This window comes from Rhinopithecus roxellana, chromosome 18 (genome assembly GCF_007565055.1).
Source record: "Rhinopithecus roxellana isolate Shanxi Qingling chromosome 18, ASM756505v1, whole genome shotgun sequence".
Classification (NCBI taxonomy): Eukaryota; Metazoa; Chordata; class Mammalia; order Primates; family Cercopithecidae; genus Rhinopithecus; species Rhinopithecus roxellana.
The window spans coordinates 93,543,017-93,569,535 of record NC_044566.1 but is presented as its reverse complement, the minus strand read 5'-3'; the positions used below and the strand labels follow the sequence as shown (position 1 = coordinate 93,569,535).

At 40.7% G+C, this 26,519-nt stretch overlaps 1 protein-coding gene across 1 annotated transcript in view; it reads left to right on the top strand.

The window, feature by feature from the left end:
- Nucleotides 1-26,519, top strand: part of TM9SF2 (transmembrane 9 superfamily member 2) — a 73,928-nt gene that overhangs the window by 23,307 nt on the left and 24,102 nt on the right. The window contains exons 4-9 of the mRNA XM_010368516.1: nucleotides 6,274-6,401; nucleotides 18,215-18,344; nucleotides 19,348-19,472; nucleotides 21,020-21,131; nucleotides 22,263-22,342; nucleotides 23,108-23,216. Of these exons, the coding sequence (XP_010366818.1) occupies nucleotides 6,274-6,401; nucleotides 18,215-18,344; nucleotides 19,348-19,472; nucleotides 21,020-21,131; nucleotides 22,263-22,342; nucleotides 23,108-23,216 (684 nt within the window). The remainder of the gene's footprint in view (nucleotides 1-6,273; nucleotides 6,402-18,214; nucleotides 18,345-19,347; nucleotides 19,473-21,019; nucleotides 21,132-22,262; nucleotides 22,343-23,107; nucleotides 23,217-26,519) is intronic.

Below are 26,519 nucleotides of genomic sequence, written 5' to 3'. Positions count from 1 at the left end.
TGTAGAAGTTGAGGTTAAATAGAATAAAAGGAGAGCTTTAGAATGGAGAAAGATGTGCACACAACATTTTCCCTGAGTCTCATGGAATGTTTTAGGATCAATATCTGTACTAAAACAAATTCTCTAAGCCCCAAGTTTAAAGGGGCAGAGCAAGCACGTTTTAAGGCCAAGGTGTAGGTAAATAGAAACATGGGACTCAGAAGATTTTTTTCCAAGCCAGCCATAAATGTATTGACTAATGTTTTTCATTTCACTATTTATTCTTTATTTTCAAGGATTTCTTTTCTTTCCTTTTCTTTTCTTTCTTTTCTTTCTTTGTTTTGAGTCTCACTCTGTGGCCTGGGCTGGGCCACAGCTCACTGCAGCCTTGAACTCCCAGGCTCAATAAATCCTCTCACCTCAGCCTCCTGAGTAGCTGGGACTACAGGTATACCCACCATGCCCAGGTAATTTTTTTTATTTTTTGGAGAGACAGGGTCTCACTATGTTGCCCAGGCTGGTTTAGAACTCCTGGGCTCAAGCAGTCCTCCTGCCTTAGCCACCCAAAGTTCTGGGATTATAGGTGTGAGCCACTATACCCAGCTTTATCTTATTTTAGATCTGCCATAAAAACTGAGGTAACAATCAGCAACAAAATAAAATCCCAGTCTGCTTTGCCATCTTTTATATTTGACTTCTGTTTAGGTCAGGAAAACAACAGTGCAAGACATTGTGTGTATTATGTGAAGCTGGAACCACATTTCACAGGACCATAAAATCTCATCTGAGATCTAAGCACTCATATTCAGTAACTCAGTTAACATATTTGCTCAATACCTTTCATGTGCCAGGCACTGTGATGGGATACAGCAGTGAGCCAAACAAAAATCTCTGTCCTCATGGATCTTTTATGCTGATGGGGAGAAGGAGACAAAATAAGTTACCAGAATATATGTTTCAATTACTGATGAAAGAACTATTGAAAATAAATCTGGGAAGGTGTGTGGGGAATTTCTAATTTTAAATAGGCTTACTGCAAAGGTGAAATTAAAATCTTAAGTTTAAAAAGCCTTACCGAGAAGGTGACATTTGAGCAGAGACCTGAAGCAAGTAAGGGAGTGAGCCATGGGAATATGAGGGGGAGGTGTTCTAGCTGAAGAAAGGCCCCAAGGTGTGCAACTTGAGCAGGCGAGCAAGATAGAGCATATTAGGCAGTGAGCACAGAGAAGTAACAGGACCACATTATAGAATGACTCAGAGGCCACTGTGAGGATTGGCCTTTACATCTGAGCAAGATGGTTACTTAACACTGGAGGGTTTTGAGTAGGCTTCGATTTTACCAGGGTCACCCTGGCTGCTGTACTGAGAATGGATCTGGGGACACGAGGGGAGAAGCCAGGAGACCAGTAGGAGGCCTTCTCCCTCATCTAGATATGATCTGTCTCGGGAGGGGTGAGGGGGTGGTAAAGAGGTCAGAATCTCTAAATCTGCCTTTGTTTTGAAGGTGGCCGACAGAATTTGCCAAGGGATGGGATATGGAGTGTGGAGTTTCTATTTTCTAAGATGGGACAGTGTGGGAAGAGCCAGGTTGGGGAATGGGGAAGAGTTAGTTTTGGATGTGGTAAGTGAGAGGTGTTTATTAGGTGTCCAAGCAGAGATGTTGAATAAACAGCCAAATACATGCTCCTGGAGTTTGGAGGAGGGCTTCATCCTGGATATACACAGTATATATCTGAGAATCATCCGTGTATAGATGGTATTCACAGCCATGGAACTGAAGAGATCCCCAAGGGAGGGGGTATAGGTGAAGAAGACAAGATTCGAAGAGGCGCTCTTCTGACCTGTAACACCAGGCGCCCTGAGGGCTCCTGGTATTGTATTTTTAGTAGAAGTGGGATTTTACCATGTTGGTCAGGCTGGTCTTGAACTCCTGACCTTAAAACATCCACCCCTCTCAGCCTCCCAAAGTGCTGGAATTACAGGCATGAGGCTCAGACCCTTGGAGCACCTGGTGTTATAGGTCAGGAGGATGGCGAGAGTCTAGCAAAGGACACTGAGAAGGAGCCATTGATGAGAAAGAAGGGTAACAGGGAGATTGTGGTCCCTGGAGGCCAAGGCAAGAAAGTGTTTCCAGGAGGAGGGATTGATTGATTTGTCACTGATGGGTCAGGTGAGATGAGGACGGATGATTGACCTTGGGTTTAACCTTCAGTGTGGCGGTCATTGATGAGAAAGCAGCCGAGGTAGAATAGCCAGGTGGAGAGAGAATGGAAAGGCCAGTTGCAGGTGGGCACATCTACAACTGTCTTGAGGACTTTTATCTTAACTGGCAGTGAGAAAAAGAGTGGTAGCTGGAGGAGATGGCATGGTTCAAAGAGGACTGTTTTTGTTTGTTTGTTTGGAGACAGAGTCTTACTCTGTCGTCCAGGCTGGAGTGCAGTGGTGCAATCTCAGCTCACCGCAACCTCCACCTCCCAGTTCCAGTGTTTCTCTTGCCTTAGCCTCCCGAGCAGCTGGGATTACAGGTGCCTGCCACCACACCTAGTTCATTTTTGTATTTTTAGTAGGGACAGGGTTTCGCCACGTTGGCCAGGCTGGTCTCAAACTCCCCACCTTGGGTGATCTGCCCATCTTGGCCTCCCAGAGTGCTGGGATTACAGGTGTGAGCCAAGGCACCCGCCCCAAAGAGGACTTGTGATAGATCTTTAAGCAAGGCGTGTATATGGATGGGTATGATCAGTAGATATAGGAAAAATGATGTTTTAGGAGATGGAAGGATTGCCATGGGTGTCCTTGCTCTGGCAAGAAGGGATGGGACCCAGTGTACTGGTGGAAAGGTTGGCCCCAGTGAGCTCGTTGTAACTGGAGGGAAGGCAGAGACATGGGGCATGATGCTGGGAGGTAAATGTGGCAATTGCTCCTGATTCCTCAGTGAAGTAGGCAGCATGGCCACCCCACCTGTGAGTAAGGAGGGAGGCAGCAGCCAAGTAGGATCCAGGAGAGCGAATAAAGAAGGAGTGTGGAGCAGCTGCTAGGCTGCATCAGGAACCCTCTGGCCAGCTGATGGTTTGAAGTAACAGCAGCCAGCGTGCTTACTTATGTATCTCCAGCTATTTCCAGCTGTGCTGCTATGAGTTGGATTTAACCAGGTTTGTGGTTTTAACAAGTGAGTACCAAAAAAGTGAGAGAACACAGGATGTGAGGACATCCTTGGATGTTATGAAAGATGGAGATACTGTTGAGCTTGGAGTTTGAGCTTGCACAGGGGGCATGTAAGGGCACAAAAGGAGTAAGAGACAGTGAAAAGACTGTAGGATCTGTCGATTCAAGTGGCATCCAGAGCTTGTTGGAGGTGAGGAACATTTAAGCCAGTGAGTTGGAACAGTGGGAGGAGGTGCTTTGACACTAGGAAGCTTGAAATGAAGATAACGGCAGGGACTCCTGTCATTGTTAAAGGCAGGGTGGAGTGCGACCAGAGGAGCGAGTCCTTTGAAATAGGATGAAGACCAGAGTTGCTGGAGGAGAGGGCAGAGGATCAAAAGGTCATTGTTTTCAAGGATCATTTATATAAATGTTGTAATCACCAAGAATCAGGAACCAGGAGGAGTGTTGGAGTGACAGTGTGTCTGGAGCTGAGGGCCAGTGACCTGGGGTTGGTAGATGACAAGAACAGGAAGGAGTAGGGGCGGTGTGGTCTGATCACATGGGAGTCAAAGCTAGAGGTTTCTGGAGGAGGGAGAATGGTCTGGCCCAGCGCTGGGGCCTATGAGAGAAAACAGGCACCACTGGCAAGACTCCAGTGAGGCAGCGTCCCTCAGGGACAGCCAGGTTTCCATCAGAACAGGCACCAGTGTTCTACTGGTGACACATGAGTTTCAGGGCACAGTGGAAGGGTTTAAGCAGTTGGGGTGGGGATCCATTTTGGGATTCAAATGTGAGAATGGAAGCATGACATGGAAATCCCGGACTTCTGGTGGTGACTAATATTCAGAGGGGTAAAGGGCATAATGGGATTATCCTTGCCAGAGCAAGGATACCCATGGCATAATGAGTCCTGTCCATTAGTCCTAATGGGCAGTAGTCCATTTTCATGCTGCTGTGGAGAAATACCAAACTGGGTAACTTGTAAAGAAAAGTGGTTCAGTTGACTCATAGTTCCACATGACTGGGGAGGCCTCAGGAAAACAATCATGGCAGAAGGGAAGCAACCATGTCCTTCTTCACATGGTGGCAGAAAAGAGAAGTGCAGAATGAAGCAGGCAAAGACCCTTATAAAACCATCAGATCCTATGAGAACTTACTCACTATCCCAAGAACAGCATGGGGGACCACCCCCATGATCTAATCACCTCCCACAGGTCCCTCCCCCAACACGTGGGGGTTACAATTCAGATCACAATTGGAGATGAGATTTGGGTGGGGACACCAAGCCAAACCACATCAGTCCTGATGGTCTCAGGCTGCATGGGGGAGAAGTCTTGCCAGGAGTGTGCAGCCTTATATGATTTCCCTCAGATATGGACTTCGGTATAATTTTTCTGCTATTTGCTAAAAGCTGGTGGTGAGATACGTAACAGTAACTGTTATTTAGTGAATACCTGTTTTCATCAGTCAGCATGCTAGGTGTTTTGCACACACATTTCTGTATCTGACAGCCCTGCAAGGCAGGTCCTGCTCCCATTTTACCCATAAGTTAACTGAAGCTGAGGCAGGGTTACGCAGCTTTCCCTGGTCTCCTAACAAGATGGAGCTGACCTGTACCCAGGTCTGACTCTAGATTGATAGAGCCTTTGATTTTCAGAATTATTCCAAGGAGAATTTTAAATCCTCACTGAAATAATCCAGGAAAAATTATAATCCCACGTTTTCCCAAATAGAAACAGAACAGTGCTGTGCTTGTGTTTTAAGGAGGATTTGTTTCCCTTGGGAGCTAAGAATATTTAAAAATCCTTAACAAAACATAAAATACAATTCCATCCATAACCAAACGTGATTTAAAATATTATAAAATTCCCAGCTAAACACGTGACAGAGAGAGGCCGTAGGGTGTTGTGCTGAAGAGCATTTTTTCCGGAGCTCAACTTGCTTGGCTCAGATCCTGGCTATGCCGATGCTCAGTTGTGTGACTTGGTGCTCCAGTTTTCTCCTCTGTAAAAGATGGATAAGGGTTGTTTGGAGGATTACATGAGGCTTGATATATACAAAGTACATGGAACATAGGAAGCACTAAACAGATGTTACCTATTACTACTTTAAATGTCACCTTAGTCTTGCTGTTTCCTTCACAATTGAACACACAGGTTGACTCACCTAACGAAGTGAGCGCTGGATTGAGGTGTCAGATTTGTCGTTTTGGTGTAATATTGTCTCTCTCTGCTTAACTTATTTTAAGTTTGGTACCTGTGCTTCTGATTCCTTAGTATGTATACTTTTGTTTTTCTATTTTTCACTTTTTAGGAATGAATCTTTAAGGTTCATATAAGGTTTAAAATATCAACTAGTGGTACAAATACAGCTGTATTGGAAATAGCAGTGCAGACAGAATGAAAGCATTGGCTGACAGGTGGCAGCAGTGGACTGTGCTTAAACATTCACTTAGCTGCTTCACTGCACCTGCTTTAGGGATGTTAATACATACAAAGAGTGGGCTGCTTAGAAGTGAATCATGCCATTTTTTTTTTTTTTACCACCTTATGTAATAAAGTTTGAATTTATTAAAAGATACAATTACGGCTGGTTGTATAGTTGGTAAATTTCAGCCTTCTGGAATCATGTTTACCCTGATTTTAGACATCTGAATGTCACTTTTTCTTATATTATCACATGCCATCTTGTTCACTGCTGAATCTCTATCACCTGACACTTAAGGAGGGCACTTAGCATCTATTGATTATTTGAACATAAAAATTTGTCTGCTTGTTACTAGAAAGCCATCAACTCCAGAATTCCTAACACATGACCATGGGTATTACTAGGAGAGACTAAAGTTCCATTTTTGTTCTACATGGGATTTTTTTTTTCTCTTCTAGAACTTACTTACATTTAAAAGGTAAGTTGATTGATATTACCAAAAAGAACGTATCAAAGGAAAACTTGATGACAAGTCTTTAGAGAAACACAATAGGAGTAACATTTACATCTGATTGAGCTATGAGGAATTTAAAAATTTATGTATTACCAATATTAATCCACTAAGTAATTTAATGGGGCTAGCATTTTTACTCTGTTTGTGATATTGATATGAAGAACCTGGATATTTTTTCTGAATTTGCTTTCCACTTCCTTTTAATACAGTTTATGTTTAATAAGGAGGACACCTGTAAGCTTGTTTGTACAAAAACATACCATACAGAGAAAGCTGAAGACAAACAAAAGTTAGAATTCTTGAAAAAAAGCATGTTATTGAATTATCAGCATCACTGGTAAGGCATGAATATTTTTTATTTTGGGGTTTATCCTTTCCATATGAAATCTTTGTTGCATTGACTATATAAATTACTTGATTGTGTAAAATATAGCAAATTAATTGATTTCCTTTTTTTGTTACTAGTGGTCGTAGTTTGAAGTAGTGACTCTTGGTTAAAGATGACATCATTTAAAGAATTATCTTTTAACCGTGTTTAGATTACTGTAATATCTGGTACTTTTTTTAGTACATAGATCTGGTACATAGAGTAGTTATTTTTATTCACATACAGGCATACCTTGGGGATACTGAGGTTCAGTTCCATTCCACTGCAGTAAAGCAAATATCACAATAAAGTGAGTCACATAAAGTTTTTTGGTTTCCCAGTGCATATAAAAGTTATGTTTATACTACATATAGTCTATTTAAAGTCTGCAATAACATGATGTGTAAAACAACTCTGTAAGTACCTTAATTAAAAATACATTATTGCTAAAAAAAAAAAAAAAGGCTGACACAAAGACATGAAGTGAACACATGCTGTTGAAAAAATAGCACTGATAGATTTGCTCAATGCATGGATGCCACAAACCTTCAGTTTCTAAAAAAACACCGTATCTGCAAAGCACAATAAAGTGAAGGGCAATAAAACGAAGTATGCCTGAATAGTGAACAGTAGCATATTATGCTTTGGGGAAAAAGGCCTGGGTCAGTCTTCTGATGAAAGCATTGTTTTATACTTGTGGGCTATGAAAAAAATCACAGGAAAACAAAACTTAACTTTTGTTTGATAAATAGCATCAACTTCAAGTAAAACGCTTACATTTTGCTTAGCCTTTTATTTTGTAAACGTGACATAACATTAACAAATTCTGTGCCAGTTTGTATCAGAATCAAAAAGCATTTAAAACTGTCCTGTTTTTCCTTCCAAAGTAGTATGTACTTATTATGCAATATTCAAACATAGAATTTTTTTTTTTTTTTTTTTTTTTTTTTTTTTGAGACGGAGTCTCACACTGTTCCCCAGGCTGGAGTGCTGTGGCGTGATCTTGGCTCACTGCAACCTCTGTCTCCCGGCGTCAAGTGATTCTTGCACTTTAGCCTCCTGAGTAGCTGGGATTACAGGTGCCTGCCACCACGCCTGGCTAATTTTTGTATTTTTAGTAGAGATGGAGTTTTACCATGTTGGCCAAGCTGGCCTTGAACTCCTGACCTTAAGAGATCCACCCCTCTCAGCCTCCCAAAGTGCTGGAATTTTAAGTGTGAGCCACTGCACCCAGTCAAACATAGAATATTTTTAAAGACTTTCAAAATCCAACATTTGAAGTATAACCATTACTATTCTTCTGAGTAATTTTGCTTGGAAATGCCTATATTTTATGGGGTCATAGTTTACATGTGTTTTGCCTTTTCTAGAAAGTGTAAAATGCTTTTAGTGGCAAGCAGGAGGACTGTCTTCGTGCACTTCCTTTTGGATGTTTGTCCTGTCAGTATATTAGATCACATTGTTTGTTCACGCCAGTGAGGTTAGGAACCGTGGATCTCAGCTGAGACCTGACCAGGTCCTATGGCCTCACATTCCCTCCGACCCCTCAGTTTTCCTCCTTCTCCATCCTACCCAACCCCCATACGTATAGAACCCTGGGTCCTGTGCACAGCCATGAACTAGTCTGTGATGGAAAGGATTCGTTCTGACTGGCCAGACCTGGATAACATCTACCTGAACCCCATAAGAATGTGTTCCCTGTAGGATACTGGGGCTCTGTTGGAAGGAAGGAGACGGTGCTGTTAGAAACCTGCCTGTTATGCTTGTGTCCGCTTCTTTCTCAACTGACCCTCAGTGCAAACAGGAACTTTAAAACTTCTTTTGTCTCCCCATTTCTTTAGTTTTGGGTAAATGAAGAGCTTTTTTCCCCTAAACTACCACAGGAATACTGCTTATTTGCTAGATCAATGCATGTCAATTGCATATCAACTTGGGATATGTTTACTTTTTCATAAGTAATTGAAATTCTCCTTGTTGTTTTTCTTTGTAAGCTTCTAAATAATATTTAACCTCAGTTCTTATCTTCTCATGTTAGCCCTATCCACCTACATTTACTGCAATAGCTATCAGTTTGTTGACTGAATGAAAGAATGACTCTTAAGCTATGTGGGTGATTTTTTAGCTCTTTCTTCTACCCTCTGTGCTTAGAATACTGTTTAGTGAGCCCAGCGCAGTGGCTCACGCCTATAATCCCAGCACTTTGGGAGGCCGAGGTGGGCAGATCACCTGAGGCCAGGAGTTCGACACCAGCCTGGCCAACATGGTGAAACCCCATCTCTACTAAAAGTACAAAAATTAGCCAGATGTGGTGGCAGGCGCCTGTAATCCCAGCTACTTGGGAGGCTGAGGCAGGAGAATCGCTTAAACCAAAGAATATTGTTTAGTCTTGCTGCTGAAGGTAATAGAAGCAGTTCTTCTTCAGTAGTCTCCTCACAGGAAAGTACTTAGAGATATTTTTGACTAACTTGTGATGCAGTTAACAAAGATTTCATTATAATGCCAAGATGCTTAATAACAAGAATAGATAAAATAGGCCGGGCGCGGTGGCTCAAGCCTGTAATCCCAGCACTTTGGGAGGCCGAGACGGGTGGATCACGAGGTCAGGAGATCGAGACCAACCTGGCTAACACGGTGAAACCCTGTCTCTACTAAAAAATACAAAAAACTAGCCGGGCGAGGTGGCGGGCGCCTGTAGTCCCAGCTGCTCGGGAGGCTGAGGCAGGAGAATGGCGTGAACCCGGGAGGCAGAGCTTGCAGTGAGCCGAGATCCGGCCACTGCACTCCAGCCTGGGCGACAGAGCGAGACTCCATCTCAAAAAAAAAAAAAAAAAAAAAGAATAGATAAAATAGTGTACCAATTAAGAAAGCATTAGTAAAATTTACTGAACGATTTGTAATCAGTGTATCAATGGCAAACTTAAACTATTCTGCTTTAAAAAATTAACTTGGGAAAGTGCTGGTAAATAATGATTTTGCAGTTGAATCAGAAAAGTTGATGATTTTAAGTGTAACACTTAAATCAGTTCAGTATACATTTGGAAAATGTTGATTCACATTGATTAATTTATTGAAACCATTATTTGAGTATATTATGTCCATGACTTATTTCAGAAAGATTTTACTGTATAACTTGATTTTAAGCATAGACAGTAGAGTTGACACATAAAATTTATGTACACATGGAAATTTATAGTATTCTGTTATGGAGTTTGATTGTGAATGTAGCACATTTTATTTTATACTTTGCACTAAGACATGTTGGGGAGAGCATAATCGTTTTCTAAATCATAAAGCAATATATGCCAATGAAAAAACACAAGCAGTACAAGAAAATATTAAGTAAAAGTAAGTCTTCTGTCACCCCCATTTTCATTTCTCTTCTACAGAACTAACACTATTATTTCTCATGTGTGTTTCTAATTTCCTATGCATATGGAGGTATAGAAACGGGTGTGTCCTTTTTACAATAATGCAACTAAAATATTATTGTACACATTCTACAACTTGCTCATTTAAGAAAATATTATGGACTTTTTTGAGGTCAGGTAACCTTGTAAATCTATAACCTCCTCCGTCTTTTTCATAATTTTGCAATTCACTGCATGAATCAATCATAATTTCTCCCCCATGACATTGGAACCGTGCTCTAGTTTATTATTCTCACTATAAAGAACAGTTAATAGTTTCTTATATAAGTTGAAGAATACTTTTTATTTTTTTAATTTTTTTTGTTGTTGTTGAGACAGAATCTCGCTCTGTTGGCCAGGCTGGAGTGCAGTGGCACAATCTTGGCTCACTGCAACCTCCGCCTCCTGGGTTCAAGTGATTCTCCTGTCTCAGCGTCCTGAGTAGCTAGGACTACAGGCGTCTGCCACCACGCCTGGCTAAGTTTTGTATTTTTAGTAGAGATGGGGTTTCACTATGTTGGCCAGGCTGCTCTCGAACTCCTGACCTCTTGATCTACCCACTGTGGCCTCCCAAAGTGGTGGGATTACAGGTGCTAGCCACCACTCCTGGCCATGCTTTTTAATTCTTACTTGGGGCTTTAGAACATATTTTAAAGATCTTTTTGGCTTACTCTGTCAGTAGCTGCTAAGCTACTTCATGATTCCTGAAACTATTGCTTTGATACCAGCACCAGACACTTAAAACTTTCTTCAGCTGTGCTCTTTGTGGTTTGTGATTATACTTCTTGCCTGAGTTTCCAAATCTTGATGACATTTTATTTATAAAAGTATAATTAACTAATTCAGAGTACTTACCATTTTTTAGTATCGTCGAACCACTGAACTATAGCTTATTGAATTATAAAGGGGTCTTGAAAATACTTTAGTGAGTTCCAATCCCAGATCCCACCAAGTTAGCAAAGGAGAATGATGTGCTGTTTTCAGAAATTCAGAATCCTATTGAATAGTATTAATGTACTCATGTTAAAACTACATAGAAATGACAACTCGTGGACTACCTTCTTTGAGTCCCTTCCCTTTGTATGGGAGCTCTGTTTTCACTCTTAAATCTTGCAACTGCACTCTCTTCTGGTCCCTGTTTGTTACGGCTCAAGCTGAGCTTTTGCTCACCGTCCACCACTGCTGTTTGCCGCCGTTGCAGACCTGCCGCTGACTTCCATCCCTCCGGATCCGGCAGGGTGTCTGCTGTGCTCCTGATTCAGCAAGGCGCCCATTGCAGCTCCCGATCGGGCTAAAGGCTTACCATTGTTCCTGCACGGCTAAGTGCCCGGGTTCGTCCTAATCGAGCTGAACACTAGTCACTGGGTTCCACGGTTCTCTTCTGTGACCCCCGGCTTCTAATAGAGCTATAACATTCAGAATAGATATCCATTCCTTGGAATCTGTGAGGCCAAGAACCCCAGGTCAGAGAACATGAGGTTTGCCACCATCTTGGGAGCTCTGGGAGCGAGGACCCTCTGCTAACATTTGGCGATCATGAAGGGACCTCCAAAGCGATGGGAAACCTTCTCCCCAAGACAAAAATGCCCCTAAGATGTATTCTGGATAATTGGGACCAGTTTGACCCTCAGACGTTAAGAAAGAAATGACATATTCTTCTGCAATACCTCCTGGCCACGATCTCCTCTTCAAGGGGGAGAAACCTGGCCTCCTGAGGGAAGTATAAATTATAACACCATCTTACAGCTAGACCTCTTTTGTAGAAAAGAAGGCAAATGGAGTGAAGTGCCATATGTACAAAGTTTCTTTTCACTAAGAGACAACTCGCAATTTTGTAAAAAGTGTGATTTATGCCCGACAGGAAGCCCTCAGACTCTACCTCCCTACCCCGGCGCCCTGCCCAACTCCTTCCCCAACTAATAAGGACCCCCCCCTTCAACCCAAACGATCCAAAAGGAGATATAGACAATGAACCAGAGAGTGCAAATATTCCCCAATGATGCCCCCTCCAAGCAGTGGGAGGAGGAGAATTCGGCCCAGCCAGAGTGCATATACCTTTTTCTCTCTCAAATTTAAAGCAAATTAAAATAGACCTAGGTAAATTCTCAGATAACTCTGATGGCTATATTGATGTTTTACAAGAGTTAGGACAATCCTTTGGTCTGACATGGAGAGATGTTATGTTACTGCTAAATCAGACATTAACCCTAAATGAGAGAAGTGCTGCCATAACTGCAGCCTGAGAGTTTGGCGATCTCTGGTATCTCAGAGATAGAATGACAACAGAGGAAAGAGAATAAATTCCCCACAGGCCAGCAGGCAGTTCCCAGTGTAGACCCTCAATGGGACACAGAATCAGAACATGGAGATTGGTGCCGCAGACATTTGCTAACTTGTGTGCTGGAAGGACTAAGGAAAACTGCGAAGAAGCCTATAAATTATTCAGTGATGTCCACTATAAAACAGGGAAAGGAAGAAAATTCTACCGCCTTTCTGGAGAGATTAAGGGAGGCTTTGAGAAAGCATACCTCTCTGTCACCTGACTCTGTTGTAGGTCAACTAATCTTAACGGATAAGTTTATCACTCAGTCAGCTGCAGACATTAGAAAAAAAACTTCAAGTCCACCTTAGGCCCAGAGCAAAACTTAGAAACTCTACTGAACTTGGCAACCTCGGTTTTTTATAATAGAGATCAGGAGGAGCAGACGGAACGGGACAAAGGAGATAAGAAAAAGGCCACCACTTTAGCCATGGCCCTCAGGCAAGCAGACTTTGGAGGCTCTGGAATAGGGAAACGCTGGGCAAATCGAATGCCTAATAGCAGTGAGGTCTACAAGGACACTTTAAAAAACATTGTTCAAATAGAAATAAGCTGCCACCTCGTCCATGCCCCTTATGTCAAGGAAATCACTGCAAGGCCCACTGCCCCAGGGGACGAACATCCTCTGAGTCAGAAGCTGCTGACCAGCAGGACTGAAGGTGCCCAGGGCAAGCGCCAGCCCATGCCATCACCCTCACAGAGCCCCGGGTATGCTTGACCATTGAGGGCCAGGAGGTTAACTGTCTCCTGGACACTGGCGCGGCCTTCTTAGTCTTACTCTCCTGTCCTGGACAGCTGTCCTCCAGATCTGTCACTATCTGAGGGATCCTAGGACAGCCAGTTGCTAGATGCTTCTCCCAGCCACTAAGTTGTGACTGGGGAACTTTAACTCTTTTCACATGCTTTTCTAATTATGCCTGAAAGCCTCACTCCCTTCTTAGGGAGAGACATTCTAGCAAAAACAGGGGCCATTATACACCTGAAAATAGGAGAAGGAACACCCGTTTGTTGTCCCCTGCTTGAGGAAGGAATTGATTCTGAAGTCTGGGCAACAGAAGGACAATATGGACCAGCAAAGAATGCCCGTCCTATTCAAATTAAACTAAAGGATTCTGCCTCCTTTCCCTACCAAAGGCAGTACTCCCTTATACCTGAGGCCCAACAAGTACTCCAAAAAAATTGTTAAGGACCTAAAAGCCCAAGGCCTAGTAAAACCATTCAATAACCCCTGCAATACTCCAATTTTAGGAGTACAGAAACCCAACAGACAGTGGAGGTTAGTGCAAGATCTCAGGATTATCAATGAGGCCCTGGTCCCTCTATACCCAGCTGTACCTAACCCTTATACTCTGCTTTCGTGAATACCAGAGGAAGCAGTGGCTTACAGTCGTGGACCTTAAGAATGCCTTTTTCTGCATCCCTGTACATCCTGCCTCTCAATTCTTGTTTGCCTTTGAAAATCCTTTGAACCCAACGTCTCAACTCACCTGGACTGTCTTACCCCAAAGGTTCAGGGATAGCCCCCATCTATTTGGCCAGGCATTAGCCCAAGACTTGAGCCAGTTCTCACACCTGGACACTCTTGTCCTTTGGTATGTGGATGATTTACTTTTAGCCACCCGTTCAGAAACTTTGTGCCATCAAGCCACCCAAGCGCTCTTAAATGTCCTCGCCACTTGTGGCTACAAGGTTTCCAAACCAGAGGCTCAGCTCTGGTCACAGCAGGTTAAATACTTAGGGCTAAAATTATCCAAAGGCACCAGGGCCCTCAGTGAGGAATGTATCCAGCCCATTACTGGCTTATCCTAATCCCAAAACCCTAAAGGAACTAAGAGGGCTCCTTGGCATAACAGGCTTCTGCCAAATATGGATTCCCAGGTACGGCAAAATAGCCAGGCCATTATATACACTAGTTAAGGAAATTCAGAAAGCCAATACCCATTTAGTAAGATGGACACCTGAAGCAGAAGCGGCTTTCCAGGCCCTAAAGAAGGCCCTAACCCAAGCCCCAGTGTTAAACTTGCCAGCGGGGCAAGACTTTTCTCTATATGCCACAGAAAAAAACAGGAATAGCTCTAGGAGTCCTTACACAGATCTGAGGGATGAGCTTGCAACCCGTGGCCTACCCAAGTAAGGAAATTGATGTAGTGGCAAAAGGTTGGCCTCATTGTTTATGGGTAGTGGCGGCAGTAGCGGTGAAGCAGTTAAAATAATACAAGGAAGAGATCTTACTGTGTGGACATCTCATGATGTGAACAGCATTCTTACTGCTAAAGGAGACTTGTAGCTGTCAGACAACCGTTTACTTAAATATCAGGCTCTATTACTTGAAGGGCCAGTGCTGTGACTGTGCACTTAGGCAACTCTTAACCCAGCCACATTTCTTCCAGACAATGAAGAAAAGATAGAACATAGCTGTCAACAAATAATTGCTCAAACCTATGCCACTCGAGGGAACCTTCCAGAGGTTCCCTTGACTGATCCCAACCTCAACTTGTATATTAATGGAAGTTCCTTTGTAGAAAAAGGACTTCAAAAAGGGGGATAGGCAGTGGTCAGTGATAATGGAATACTTGAAAGTAATCCCCTCACTCCAGGAACTAACGCTCAGCTGGCAGAACTAATAGCCCTCACTTGGGTGCTAGAATTAGGAGAAGGAAAAGGGGTAAATATATATACAGACTCTAAGTATGCTTGCCCTGCCCTCCATGTCCATGCAGCAATATGGAAAGAAAGGGAATTTCTAACTTCCGAGGGAACACCTATCAAACATGAGGAAGCCATTAGGAGATTATTATTGGTGGTACAGAAACCTAAAGAGGTAGCAGTCTTTCACTGCCAGGGTCATCAGAAATGAAAGGAAAGGGAAATAGAAGGGAACCGCCAAGCAGATATTGAAGCAGAAAGAGCCACAAGACAGGACCCTCCTTTAGTAATGCTTATAGAAAGACCCCTAGTATGGGGTAATCCCCTCCGAGAAGCCAAGTCCCTGTACTCAGCAGAAGAAATAGAATGGGGAACCTCATGAGGACATGGTTTCCTCCCCTCAGGATGGCTAGCCACCGAAGAAGGAAAAATACTTTTGCCTGCAGCTAAACGAAGGAAATTACTTAAAACCCTTCACCAAACCTTTCACTTAGGCATTTATAGCACCCATCAGATGATCAAATTATTATTTACTGGACGAGGGCTTTTCAAAACTATCAAGCAGATAGTCAGGGCCTGTGAATTGTGCCAAAGAAATAATCCCCTACACTGCAGGCCATACATTTCAATCCCTGTATCTTTAACCTCCTTGTTAAGTTTGTCTCTTCCAGAATCGAAGTGGTAAAACTACAAATGGTGCTTCAAAGGGAGCCCCAGATGCAGTCCTTGACTAAGATCTACCACGGACCCCTGGACCGGCCTGCTAGCCCATGTTCCGATGTTAATGACATCGAAGGCACCCCTCCTGAGGAAATCTCAACTGCACAACCACTACTACCCCCCAATTCAGCAGGAAGCAGTTAGAGCGGTCTTCGGCCAACCTCCCCAACAGCACTTGGGTTTTCCTGTTAAGAGGGGGACTGAGAGACAGACTAGCTGGATTTCCTAGGCCAACTAAGAATCCCTAAGCCTAGCTGGGAAGGTGACTGCATCCACCTTTAAACACGGGACTTGCAACTTAGCTCACACCCGACCAATCAGGTAGTAAAGAGAGCTCACTAAAATGCTAATTAGGCAAAAACAGGAGGTAAAGAAATAGCCAATCATCTATCGCCTGAGAGCACAGCGGGAGGGACAGTGATCGGGATATAAACCCAGGCATTCGAGCCGGCACCGGCTACCCTCTTTGGGTCCCCTCCCTTTGTGTGGGAGCTCTGTCTTCACTCTATTAAATCTTGCAACTGCAAAAAAAAAAAAAAGAAATGCCAACTTGTTAAATGCCAAGTTTCTTTGCTTTGGGCTGTAATTTTCTGAGTGCATTGTGACAATATGGGTTATTCTGATTAGAAACTTTTGGAATCAATTTATTGGAAAAGCAAGTTATTACTAAATGAAGTTTGATTGGTAGAACTGTTTCAGATGGGGTCCTTGGAGGGCAGACTTGGAAGTAAAGGAAAGGAGTTTCTTCATGATAAAAGGTTGGGAGTCATTCAGCCTTTATCCTTGCTAGTCTTCTTCCCATTATTCAGTCTGTCAGATAGGAAATAAGAGTTTTAATTTTTTTATATTATAAATTTAAATAAATACTACTCATTAACTTAGGAAGACAGTAATTGAAAATCATATTCTTTGGCTGGACATGGTGGCTCACACCTGTAATCCCAGCACTTTGGGAGACCAGGGTAGGAGGACCACTTGAGCCCAGGAGTTCGAGACCAACCCTGGCAACATAGTGAAACCCCAGCTCTACAAAAAAATTTTAAAAATTAGCCAGGTGTGATGGCATGCACTTGTAGTCCCAGCTACTCGGGAGGCAGAGATGGGAGGATCACTTGAGCCTGGGAGGTTGAGGCTGCAGAGAGCCATGATCATGCTCCTGCACTCCAGCCTGGGTGACAGAGCAAGACCCTGTCTTGGGGGGGAAAAAAAGATATTCTTTAAGTTTTCTTAAATTTATTTCAAAGGGATTTTTTTTTTAATGCTTCCTATTATCAGAAAAAGCTATTATGTCAAGGTATTATATAAATGATACATTTAGGATGTTAGCTTTTATAAAACCTAAATTGCCCCTTAATTTCTCATTTTGTAGCTAGCACTATAATTTTTATGTAGTACTTTCCCTCCAATATGGTAGCATGAGGATACTATATATTGCTAGTATATATTCATTAATTGAACTTCATCTCTATCTAAAAAATTAAAGCAATTAACCGATTCTTTAAGCTTCCAGAAAATCTGAATTATTTATTTTATAGAACGATGCAATTATACTTCTAATATTTTATAGTCTTTTCATTGGAACTACTAGCCTGCTGATTATTATAATAAGCAGTTTAATAGCATAGGTGATTCTAAAATTTTGTAAACTGGGTACTATTAAATTGCATTTAAAGGTGACGAGACATGTTTTATTAGGTCATTAAGGTACACCTTGGGTGAATATAGAATCATAATTTTACTTCCTAAGGCACACATTAATTAACAAATAAAACATGCCCTGGAGTGTCGTCTTATGACTGTAATATAGCTGCTATATTTTGAGTAGTTTTTTTATTTGTATCCCGCAGTATACTCTGGGCACAGGGGGCCACATGCTTGGACTATAATGTAGTTATACGGTGCTACAGAACTTTATTTTCTGCTTTTATCATTTAAGTCCTTTTTCATTATAGAACTTGAAAGATTGGGTTCGCTAGCTTTGTAGCAGTATTTCTTTTAGAAATAACTTGGATTTATAGTTTTCACAGAATTTTTTTGTATAACTTTCACTTTTCTTCCTGGCCCTTTAGTTTAATATTTTCCTGTATCTTGCAATTGTATTCCTTTTTTATTGAATTACCTGAGTAATAAGAGACATTTCCTCTCTACTGTTTAATAAACTGTTCCTGAGGAACTAGGTATATTGCTTTGTGTACCTATTTAGAGCTGTGAGTGTTCTGCTAAAGGTAAATTACAGTGAAGTGTCTAAATAGTACTGTTGAATTAGCAATTACAATAAATTAGTTTATAAAACTCTTTCCTATGTACCATTATCCTTTCAAAAAAGCTATAAAGGTTGGGTTTTTTGTTTGTTTGTTTGTTTTGTTTGTTTTTTTTCCCGGCTAGTCAGATGAAGCAGTGCGAGTAGAGAAGGAACAAAGAAATCTATACCTGGTTGTGGTCAGTTAGTTGTAAACACCACTGCACTCGGACCAGCCTGTAGTTTTTTCCATCACTGCAGTGTATCAGATACTGGCATATTGTTATTGCTTATGAAATAGCGCATTTCATTAACATTCTGTGTGGTTTTTGGAATCTTAAGGCATTTACACATTTAAATTTTACAAAGTGATGACACTGATTTGGGCAGTAATTCTTAGTCTCATGTTTGGTGGGTTCTTTTCTAACATAACTCTTCTTTCCGTGTGTAGGATTGTGGATAATATGCCTGTAACATGGTGTTACGATGTTGAAGATGGTCAGAGGTTCTGTAATCCTGGATTTCCTATTGGCTGTTACATTACAGATAAAGGCCATGCAAAAGATGCCTGTGTTATTAATGTAAGTTCATGATAAACTCTGCTGCTTTTTTAGAACATGGCTTTTGACAGAATTCAGTCTTTACCTGGACAAAAATTGTTATATTCATTTAATGAGTACAGTTCAGATGTTCTGAAGTACAACTACTTCAGTCTTAAACTTACAGCAGATTAATAATGTGTAAGTTGAGCCTTAGAATTGGAATAATTCAGATTCAGTTCAGCGTTTACTGAGAGTGTCTGTTGTATGTTAAGTGCTATGGTAAGGTCTAGAACTTTGTTCTAACTCTCATACATCTTATATATTAAAAAATGTACATAGTAGAGTGTCAAAAAAGACTTGATTATAAGTTAACTAGATTTCTATTGCTGAAGGTCAGATATACCTTTTTTAAGACCTATCTGTCTTTGAGGCCATTCTTTTATATTTAAAAATAGATTAATCAAATAGAGACATTACTATAGAAGGTAATTAGAACTATGTGGGGATATATGTTAAAATAAATTTTGTGTAATCAGATCAACCTGATTTAAATCTCTTAGTGGATCAGATCCAGTGGAAGTTAGCATGAGCTTAATCATGAAACTGATTATATCAGTTAGTGCTTTTGTGTTGTGCACTCACAAAAAACCAGAGATACTTGAGTAATTTAGGTTATGAGTTTAGTCCAAACTTACAAGCTTCCAGGCAGGAAAAGTGTTTAAATGTATAAGCTTTAGTGTGCTCGTAATATTTTAAATTTTATTTTGTTTCATTTTAAATGAAAGGCTAGAAAATACTAGATTAGTGTTCTTTTGAATTGGTACTTACTAAATTTTCTGTTAAAAAAAACTGTAAGAAGCAGATACCTTCCCCAATTAATTTTTGGCTTAAAAAGAATTTAAGTATAAAATTGAAACATGTTAATATGAAAGGATTAAAATTCCATTCAAACTTAAATTTTCTTGTTGTAGCCCATTTTAAAGTTTTATGTTTTGACTCTTATGTAGTTTTCTACCTTTAACTTTTAAGTTCTGTTTCGCAGTCAGAATTCCATGAAAGAGATACATTTTACATCTTCAACCATGTTGACATCAAAATATACTATCATGTTGTTGAAACTGGGTCCATGGGAGCAAGATTAGTGGCTGCTAAACTTGAACCAAAAAGGTAATTATATTAATGGTAAAAAGTAAACAAGTATAAGTGAAATTTAGACCCAAAGTATAAGTATTTGGGGCCCAATTACTCCTAAATATTCTGGCATTTCAGGATTGATTTGGCATGATTTGTTATTGAGTTATGGGTCCAGCTGTCCAGAGAAACCGTACCAGTAGTTCTTTTCCTGTCATGACAAGCGGTCAAGCCAAGGTGCCTTTGTGTTTTGTTTTCAATCAGGAGCTTTTCCATGTGTCAGTGGGGAAGGAGAAGTTGAGTGGTTGGGATAGGTTCCCCTTCATAGTGGAAAGAACACTGCCTCAGATACCTGCAGCTTTCCTCTGGTCAGAGGCCCGAATGAGTGGACACGTACTATGATTTCTCAAGCCCCTATGCAGTGTTAGATGCCAGTATGAAATACTAGCCATTGAAAGACAGCTCTTCAACTTGTTTGTTATTTTTTATCAGAAACGTACATATCAGTTATTTATGAGATCTTTCTTTTAAGTATTTCATTTTTTTCATTACTTTTTCTGCCATTGAATTAGCCTTTTTCTCATGCACTGGTGGTAAAGAAATACATGTCATAATAAGATGGCAGTTAAACTCCATCAGTATATATTTTTTTAATAAGATTATTTAGCCAGGCACAGTGGCTCACACCTGTAATCTCAACACTTTGGGGAATCCAAAGCAGGAGGATCACTTGAGGTCAGGAGTTTAAGACCAGGCTAGGCAACACAGTGAGACCCTGTCTACCGAAAATAAATTAGCTGGGCATGGTGGCCCGTGCATGTAGGAGGCTGAAGTGGGAGGATCACTTGAGCCCAGGAGTTCAAGACCAGCCTGGGCAACATAGTGAGACCTTGTCTCTACAGAAAATTTAAAAATTAGCTGGGCACTGTGGCCCATGCCTGTAGGAGGCTGAAGTAGGAGGATCACTTGAACCCAGGAGTTTAAAGCTGCAATGAGCCGAGATCACACCACTGTACACCAGCCTGGGTAACAGAGCAAGACCTTGTCTCAAAAAAAAAAAAAAAAAAAAAAAGGCCAGGCATGGTGGCTCATGCTGTAATCCCAGCACTTTGAGAGACTAAGGCAGGAGGATTGCTTGAGCCCAGGAGTTCAAGACCAGCCTGGACAACATAGCAAGACCTTGTCTCTACAAAAAATGAAAAATTAGCTGGGCATGGGGCGTGGTGGCACACACCTGTAGTCCCATCTACTTGGGAGACTGAGGAGGGAGGATCACTTGAGCCCAGGAGTTTGAGGCTGCATTGCACTGTGATGGCACCACCACACTCAGGCCTGGGTAAGAGAGCAAGACCCTGTCCCCCCCGCAAAAAAAAAAAAATTATTTAAATGCTCTTCAAAAGTATGTTTATAATTTTGTACACATATTTATATGAAGTAGATATTTATGCTATTAAATATGACATGAGCAATTTCACCTTTGTCAGCAGCATTTTAAAATACGTACAAAATCTCTAACCTTTCTTTACCTCATTTAAAAAAAATTGTACTTTATCAGCATCTTGCCAAAATGTTTCTTCCCACAGCTTCAAACATACCCATGTAGATAAACCAGACTGCTCAGGGCCCCCCATGGACATAAGTAACAAGGCTTCTGGGGAGATAAAAATTGCCTATACTTACTCTGTTAGCTTCAAGGTAAGTCTGTTGTTATCTTTAGTATAATTCTGAAACTGATTTTAAATTTGTACTACTTAAACTAATTAAAATGTTACTGTTTATGCTTGTCAAATAAAGAAGCTATGAATGAGCTGATTTTTAGGATAGTTTGTCAGTGTACCAAGCAACATAATCACTCTTGAAACTAAGTCTTAGTTTAAATGAGAATATAGAGGAAGTTGGAGACTTGAGCCTGACTTAGTGTTAAGCATAAGAGATACATATAAGACAAAAGTCAAAAATAGGCATGGAGGATGGGATGGAAATGCCAGAGATATATTCAGAAACCATTTGGGAAATCAGCACCATACTTTAAAGGATTTAAATATGAACTTTAAATGGAGAGCTTTCGATTGGTAGATCATCTTAGAAAATTGAAGGGAGTGTTTCCATTAACGAAGTTTCTTAAAATGCAAATTCATTTTTATGAGAATCTTAGTATTCTACTTCTATTTTTTCACCATTTTTAAAATCAGGATTTAAGTATGAACTTTTAATGAAGAATTTCCAATTGAGATATTGTCTTAGAAAATTGAAGGGAGTATTTTTATTAACGAAGTTTCTTAAAATGCAGGTTTACTTAGGCAGTGTTCCACCTCTATTTTTAAAAACTTTTGGCAATCCAATATAGTTGTGATGTTTAATATCCCCGTATAATGTTTCATTTTGCAAACCTGGCGCAGTAAACAGTATATATTTCTGGATATTAAGAGCTCAGTGTGCCTGGGATGGCTGGTCTGGTTAGCTTCCCCTGGCATAAAGAGAAGAATAATTATTTCATTCCATTCCATTATTTTCTTAAAAAAAAATACATATAGCTCTAAATGTAGGCATCTAAACATCTAGTTATAATTTAAAGCAATACTTTTAGTGGGTATTACTAGGAATTCTTTTTTTTTTTTTTTTTTTTGGCTGCATAATCTTACTCTCATTTCCCCTAGACTTTAGTAAATCTGAAACCCTCTGAATCTCAGGACTAACCAAAGTTATGATAATTTAGAAATTGCAATTGTTGACTCAATGGAAGGGCAAGCTTTGAATGGGGTTTTTTCTGTTCTTAATGTGTTGTCAGCAGATGTTTACTTAAAGAGATTTTTTAATCTCCTCTAGGAAGATGATAAGATCAGATGGGCATCTAGATGGGACTATATTCTGGAGTCTATGCCTCATACCCACATTCAGTGGTTTAGGTAAGAGTACAGAGTTGGCCTGCTTTTGCTTTCTACTTTTCTACCCTCTGTCCCTTTGAACATCTCATTTACTCTCAAATCCTCTACTTTATTCAAAAGTCTGGCCTTGGGTTCAAATCCTGGCTCTCAGCCACTGATTGTGAGTCACGGCAGGTCCCTTAATTTCTCAGCGTCTGTTTCTTTATCTAGAAATACCCACCTCATGGGATTGTTGTGAGGATTAAAGGACATAATGGGACAGAGCGTTTGAGGACATTGCCTGGCACGTTAAGAGTGTTCAGAAACAGAAGCTGCTGCTGTTGCTATGACTTTATTATTATCCCCTTCAAACATGATTCAAAACTTATCTAGAAGGCTGTTCATGTTGCCATAACCCTCCTTTTCCTATTGCTGTCTGATCTTTTTGACACTCACTAATTTACTGAGTAAAGTTGTTCTTCAGTAAATTTCTTAAGGGCACAAGCCAGTCCTTTGTTGTGGCAGTGATTTGGGCACAGTAGTTATTTCATAATATTGACCATGTACCAAAAAATTCTAGTTCAAAGCAGACTATGAAATGGTATTATTGATAAGTATATAATGTTATTTATCTACTAGAGGGAAACATGAAAGAACACAGTTCATTGAATTTGTTGGATTTTAGGTAGCTTTCATTTTGATTTTGATTAAGACTACTTTAATGTTACTCAGTAAACAGTTTTTAAAAGAGTTTTACTGTTCCTAAGATTAAGCTACAGATTACTCATAATGTGCTTATTTCTACAGCATTATGAATTCCCTGGTCATTGTCCTCTTCTTATCTGGAATGGTAGCTATGATTATGTTACGGACACTGCACAAAGATATTGCCAGATATAATCAGATGGACTCTACGGTAAGTGGAAACATTTTAGTCTTTAGTGTGCCCACAACACTGTTTATAGTTATTTTGCGAAAAGGTAAAATAAATAGCTTTAGAATCTGCTTTTAAAACATTCTTCTACAAAAAAAAAAACAAACAAAAAAGAAATTCTTCTCAAAAGTTATCTTGAATTCACATTTTCAAATAAGAAAGCGATACTTAACAATAAATATTCTTGGCCGGGCACAGTGGCTCACGCCTGTAATCCCAGCACTTTGGGAGGCCGAAGTGGGCAGATCACCTGAGGTCAGGAGTTCAAGACCAGCCTGGCCAACATGGCAAAACCCCATCTCTACTAAAAACACAAAAATTAGCCAGGTATGGTGGCGGGTACCTGTAGTCCCAACTACTCGGGAGGCTGAGGCAGGAGAATTGCTTGAACCCAGGAGGCGGAGGCTGCAGTGAGCCGAGATCGTACTCCAGCCTGGGTGACAGGGCGAGACTCTGTCTCAAAAAAAAAAAAAGAATTGATCCTCTAGAAATGGAGTCAGCACAGCCTTGGGAGCTGACCTGCTCGCAGCCTCCTCTGTGGGAATGGACTGGTGCAGCGGGGGGTGTAGGTGCAGTTACAACTCTAAGTTTTCTCTATCCCTCACACATACCCGTTTGTGAAACCACAAAGTTGAATGGAATAACTCCTAAGCAACTTTTATTTGTGTGGTTGTTTAATTTTTTAAAGTTAATTTTCATAAATTTGTATCATTTCAACCTTTTGGTATATTCAAAATAATTGCATGTCCCAGCCTCTTTAGTCTCAAACTTTTTAAGTTGCACAATGTTATACATTTTCTACTCTTCATTTCATGGCAGCATAATAAAAGAATTTTCACAAGAATCACAGTAATTTGGAATGAATGGAAAAAACCCGGGTTTTTATGTATTCTTTTCCCCCAGTTTCTTCAACCTCTTCTCCCCCAACCTCTCTGACCTGTTCTGATTGGGAAAAATATATATGAATATTTATAAGCTTTTTAACATTTGTACTCTACAGTCTCTTTCCTATGATTTTTATTGATTTTATGTCTTATTAAATATTAAAGTGATTTAAAAATACTCTGCTCATAATTGGCTGTTCCAAATAATTGCTGTTAATGGAGCTTTGTCTTAATTTGCACAGCGTCGCCATGTGGAACCGGGCTGCTGGTGACCCTGCTTCCATTCCTGTCCTACTTCCCATCTCTTAGCACAGCAGTCAGAGTGAAACTGCTCAAATGGAAATCAGATCGTTTCACTCCTGAGCACAGCCCTCCAGGGACTTCTCTTCACACAGAGCAAGAGTCAGAGGCTTTACAGTGGCCTGTAAGGCCCCACATTACCTCAGCACTCTGCTGCACCTGTGCCAGCTATCTTCCTGTTCCTCAGACTGGGCAGACACAGGTTCCCACCTCAGAGCCTTCACACTCACTGTTCTATCTGCTAAGAATGTCCGCCCCTCATTTACATGGCTAGTTCCCTTACCTCCCTCCGATCTTTACAAAATGTTATCTTCCCATTGAGCCCCTCCCAGCTGTCGCATTTAAGTTACATCCTGTCCTGCACACACCCATACATCCTGTTTTTCTGTATAGCGCTTATTGCCATCTAATGTACAGTGTATTTTCCTGACTTATTTTGTTTATTGTCTGCCTTCCTAATGAGATCATGTACTCTTGAGAGTAGGAATTTTTCTGTTACACTCACTGTGGTATCTGGTGTTTTAAACAGAGCCGAGCTTATAGTTGGTGCTCAATGAATATTTCTTGAATGAATGAATGAATGAATGAGTCACTTCTTGATGTACGACTTACTGATGCATTGCTGGGTTCATGAGAGGGAACAGGTATTCAAGGACTCCTCCTGCTCCAACCCACTGCCCAAAACCAGGAGCCAAGACCAGAGCAGGAAACATTGCACGCCTGAGAGGTGCACTGACCCTGTGGTTCAGTGTTGTTTTTGAGTCTTTAACCGTTTGGAAGGCTGTCTGGTGGGTCATTTGCAAGGAGCTGAACCTCAGGCTCCTGGATTAAGCCTGGATTCTGAAAGGGGGGCCAATTGGTTCTAGGTTAGTGAGAACCTCTGATTCTGGGCAGAATCAAGTAGAAAACCTCTGGGAAAAAAAGTCTCCTAAATTTAGATTCACAGGATTCTTCTAATTTAAGGTCAATAAAATATGAGCTACTAGTTGGAAATTCACAAAATTTATAGTAAAGGACAGATTTAGACCTCTGGAGATTCCAGATACTGGAACTCTTCATTGCAAATAAAATATATGAAAAAGTAACAGCTCAGAATTTCTCAGAATAGATGAAAAGTAAAAATCCATAGATATAGGAAACACAGTGTATCCTAAGCAAATAAATAAAAAGAAATCCACATGTAGATCAATTGTGACAAAACTATAGAACCTTAGAGAAAGGAGAATATCTTAGAGTCAGCTCAAGGGAAAAAAGACTCAGCATCTACAGAGGAAAAAACAATTAGATTGACAATGGAAACTCCAAGACTAAGTATCATTAAATTGGCGAGAGTAATTACCTATTTACATAGAATTATATACACAGAGAAGTTATCTTTCAAAAATGAAGATGAGGCCAAGGTGAGAGAATCACTTGAGCACAGGAGTTCAAGACCAGCCTGGGCAACACAGGGAGACCCCATCTCTACAAAAAAAAAAAAAATTAAAAAATTAAAAATTCATTGGGCGTGGTGGCTCACGCCTGTGGTTCTAACTACTTGTGAGACTAAGATGGAAGGATCACTTGGGCTCAGGAGGTCAAGGATGCAGTGAGCCGTGATCGCACCACTACACTCCAGCCTGGGCAACAGATCTCCCTGTCTCAAAAAAAAAAAAAAAAAAAAGATGAATGAAGGCAAGGTGTTTATCTTTTACAGATGAGCAGAAACAGTTGACAACAAGCTGACCTTCATGGAAAGAATTTATAGAAAGCTTGAGCAAATAATAAATAAATGAAGTGAATCCTCAAGGGAGATTTAGAAGGCTTGGTGAACAAAGAAATTCCAAGTAAACATTTTCTGTGTACAATGAGTCTAAATGTAGAGGTTAACAAATGTATATCAACAGGAGAAAAACAGATGCTTTACTGAATGGTATTGGGGATAAAGTGGGTGGTCACCTGGGGAAAAAAGGTAAATTCTAACTTTATTACCTAAAATAGTGATTTACATGAAAATGAATCTATAAAACACTAGAAGAACATATAGAAAGTTATGTTTAAATCTTAGAGAACGGTAGAATTTTATGAGTATCACAGAGAGACAAAAGCCATAAAAGAAATT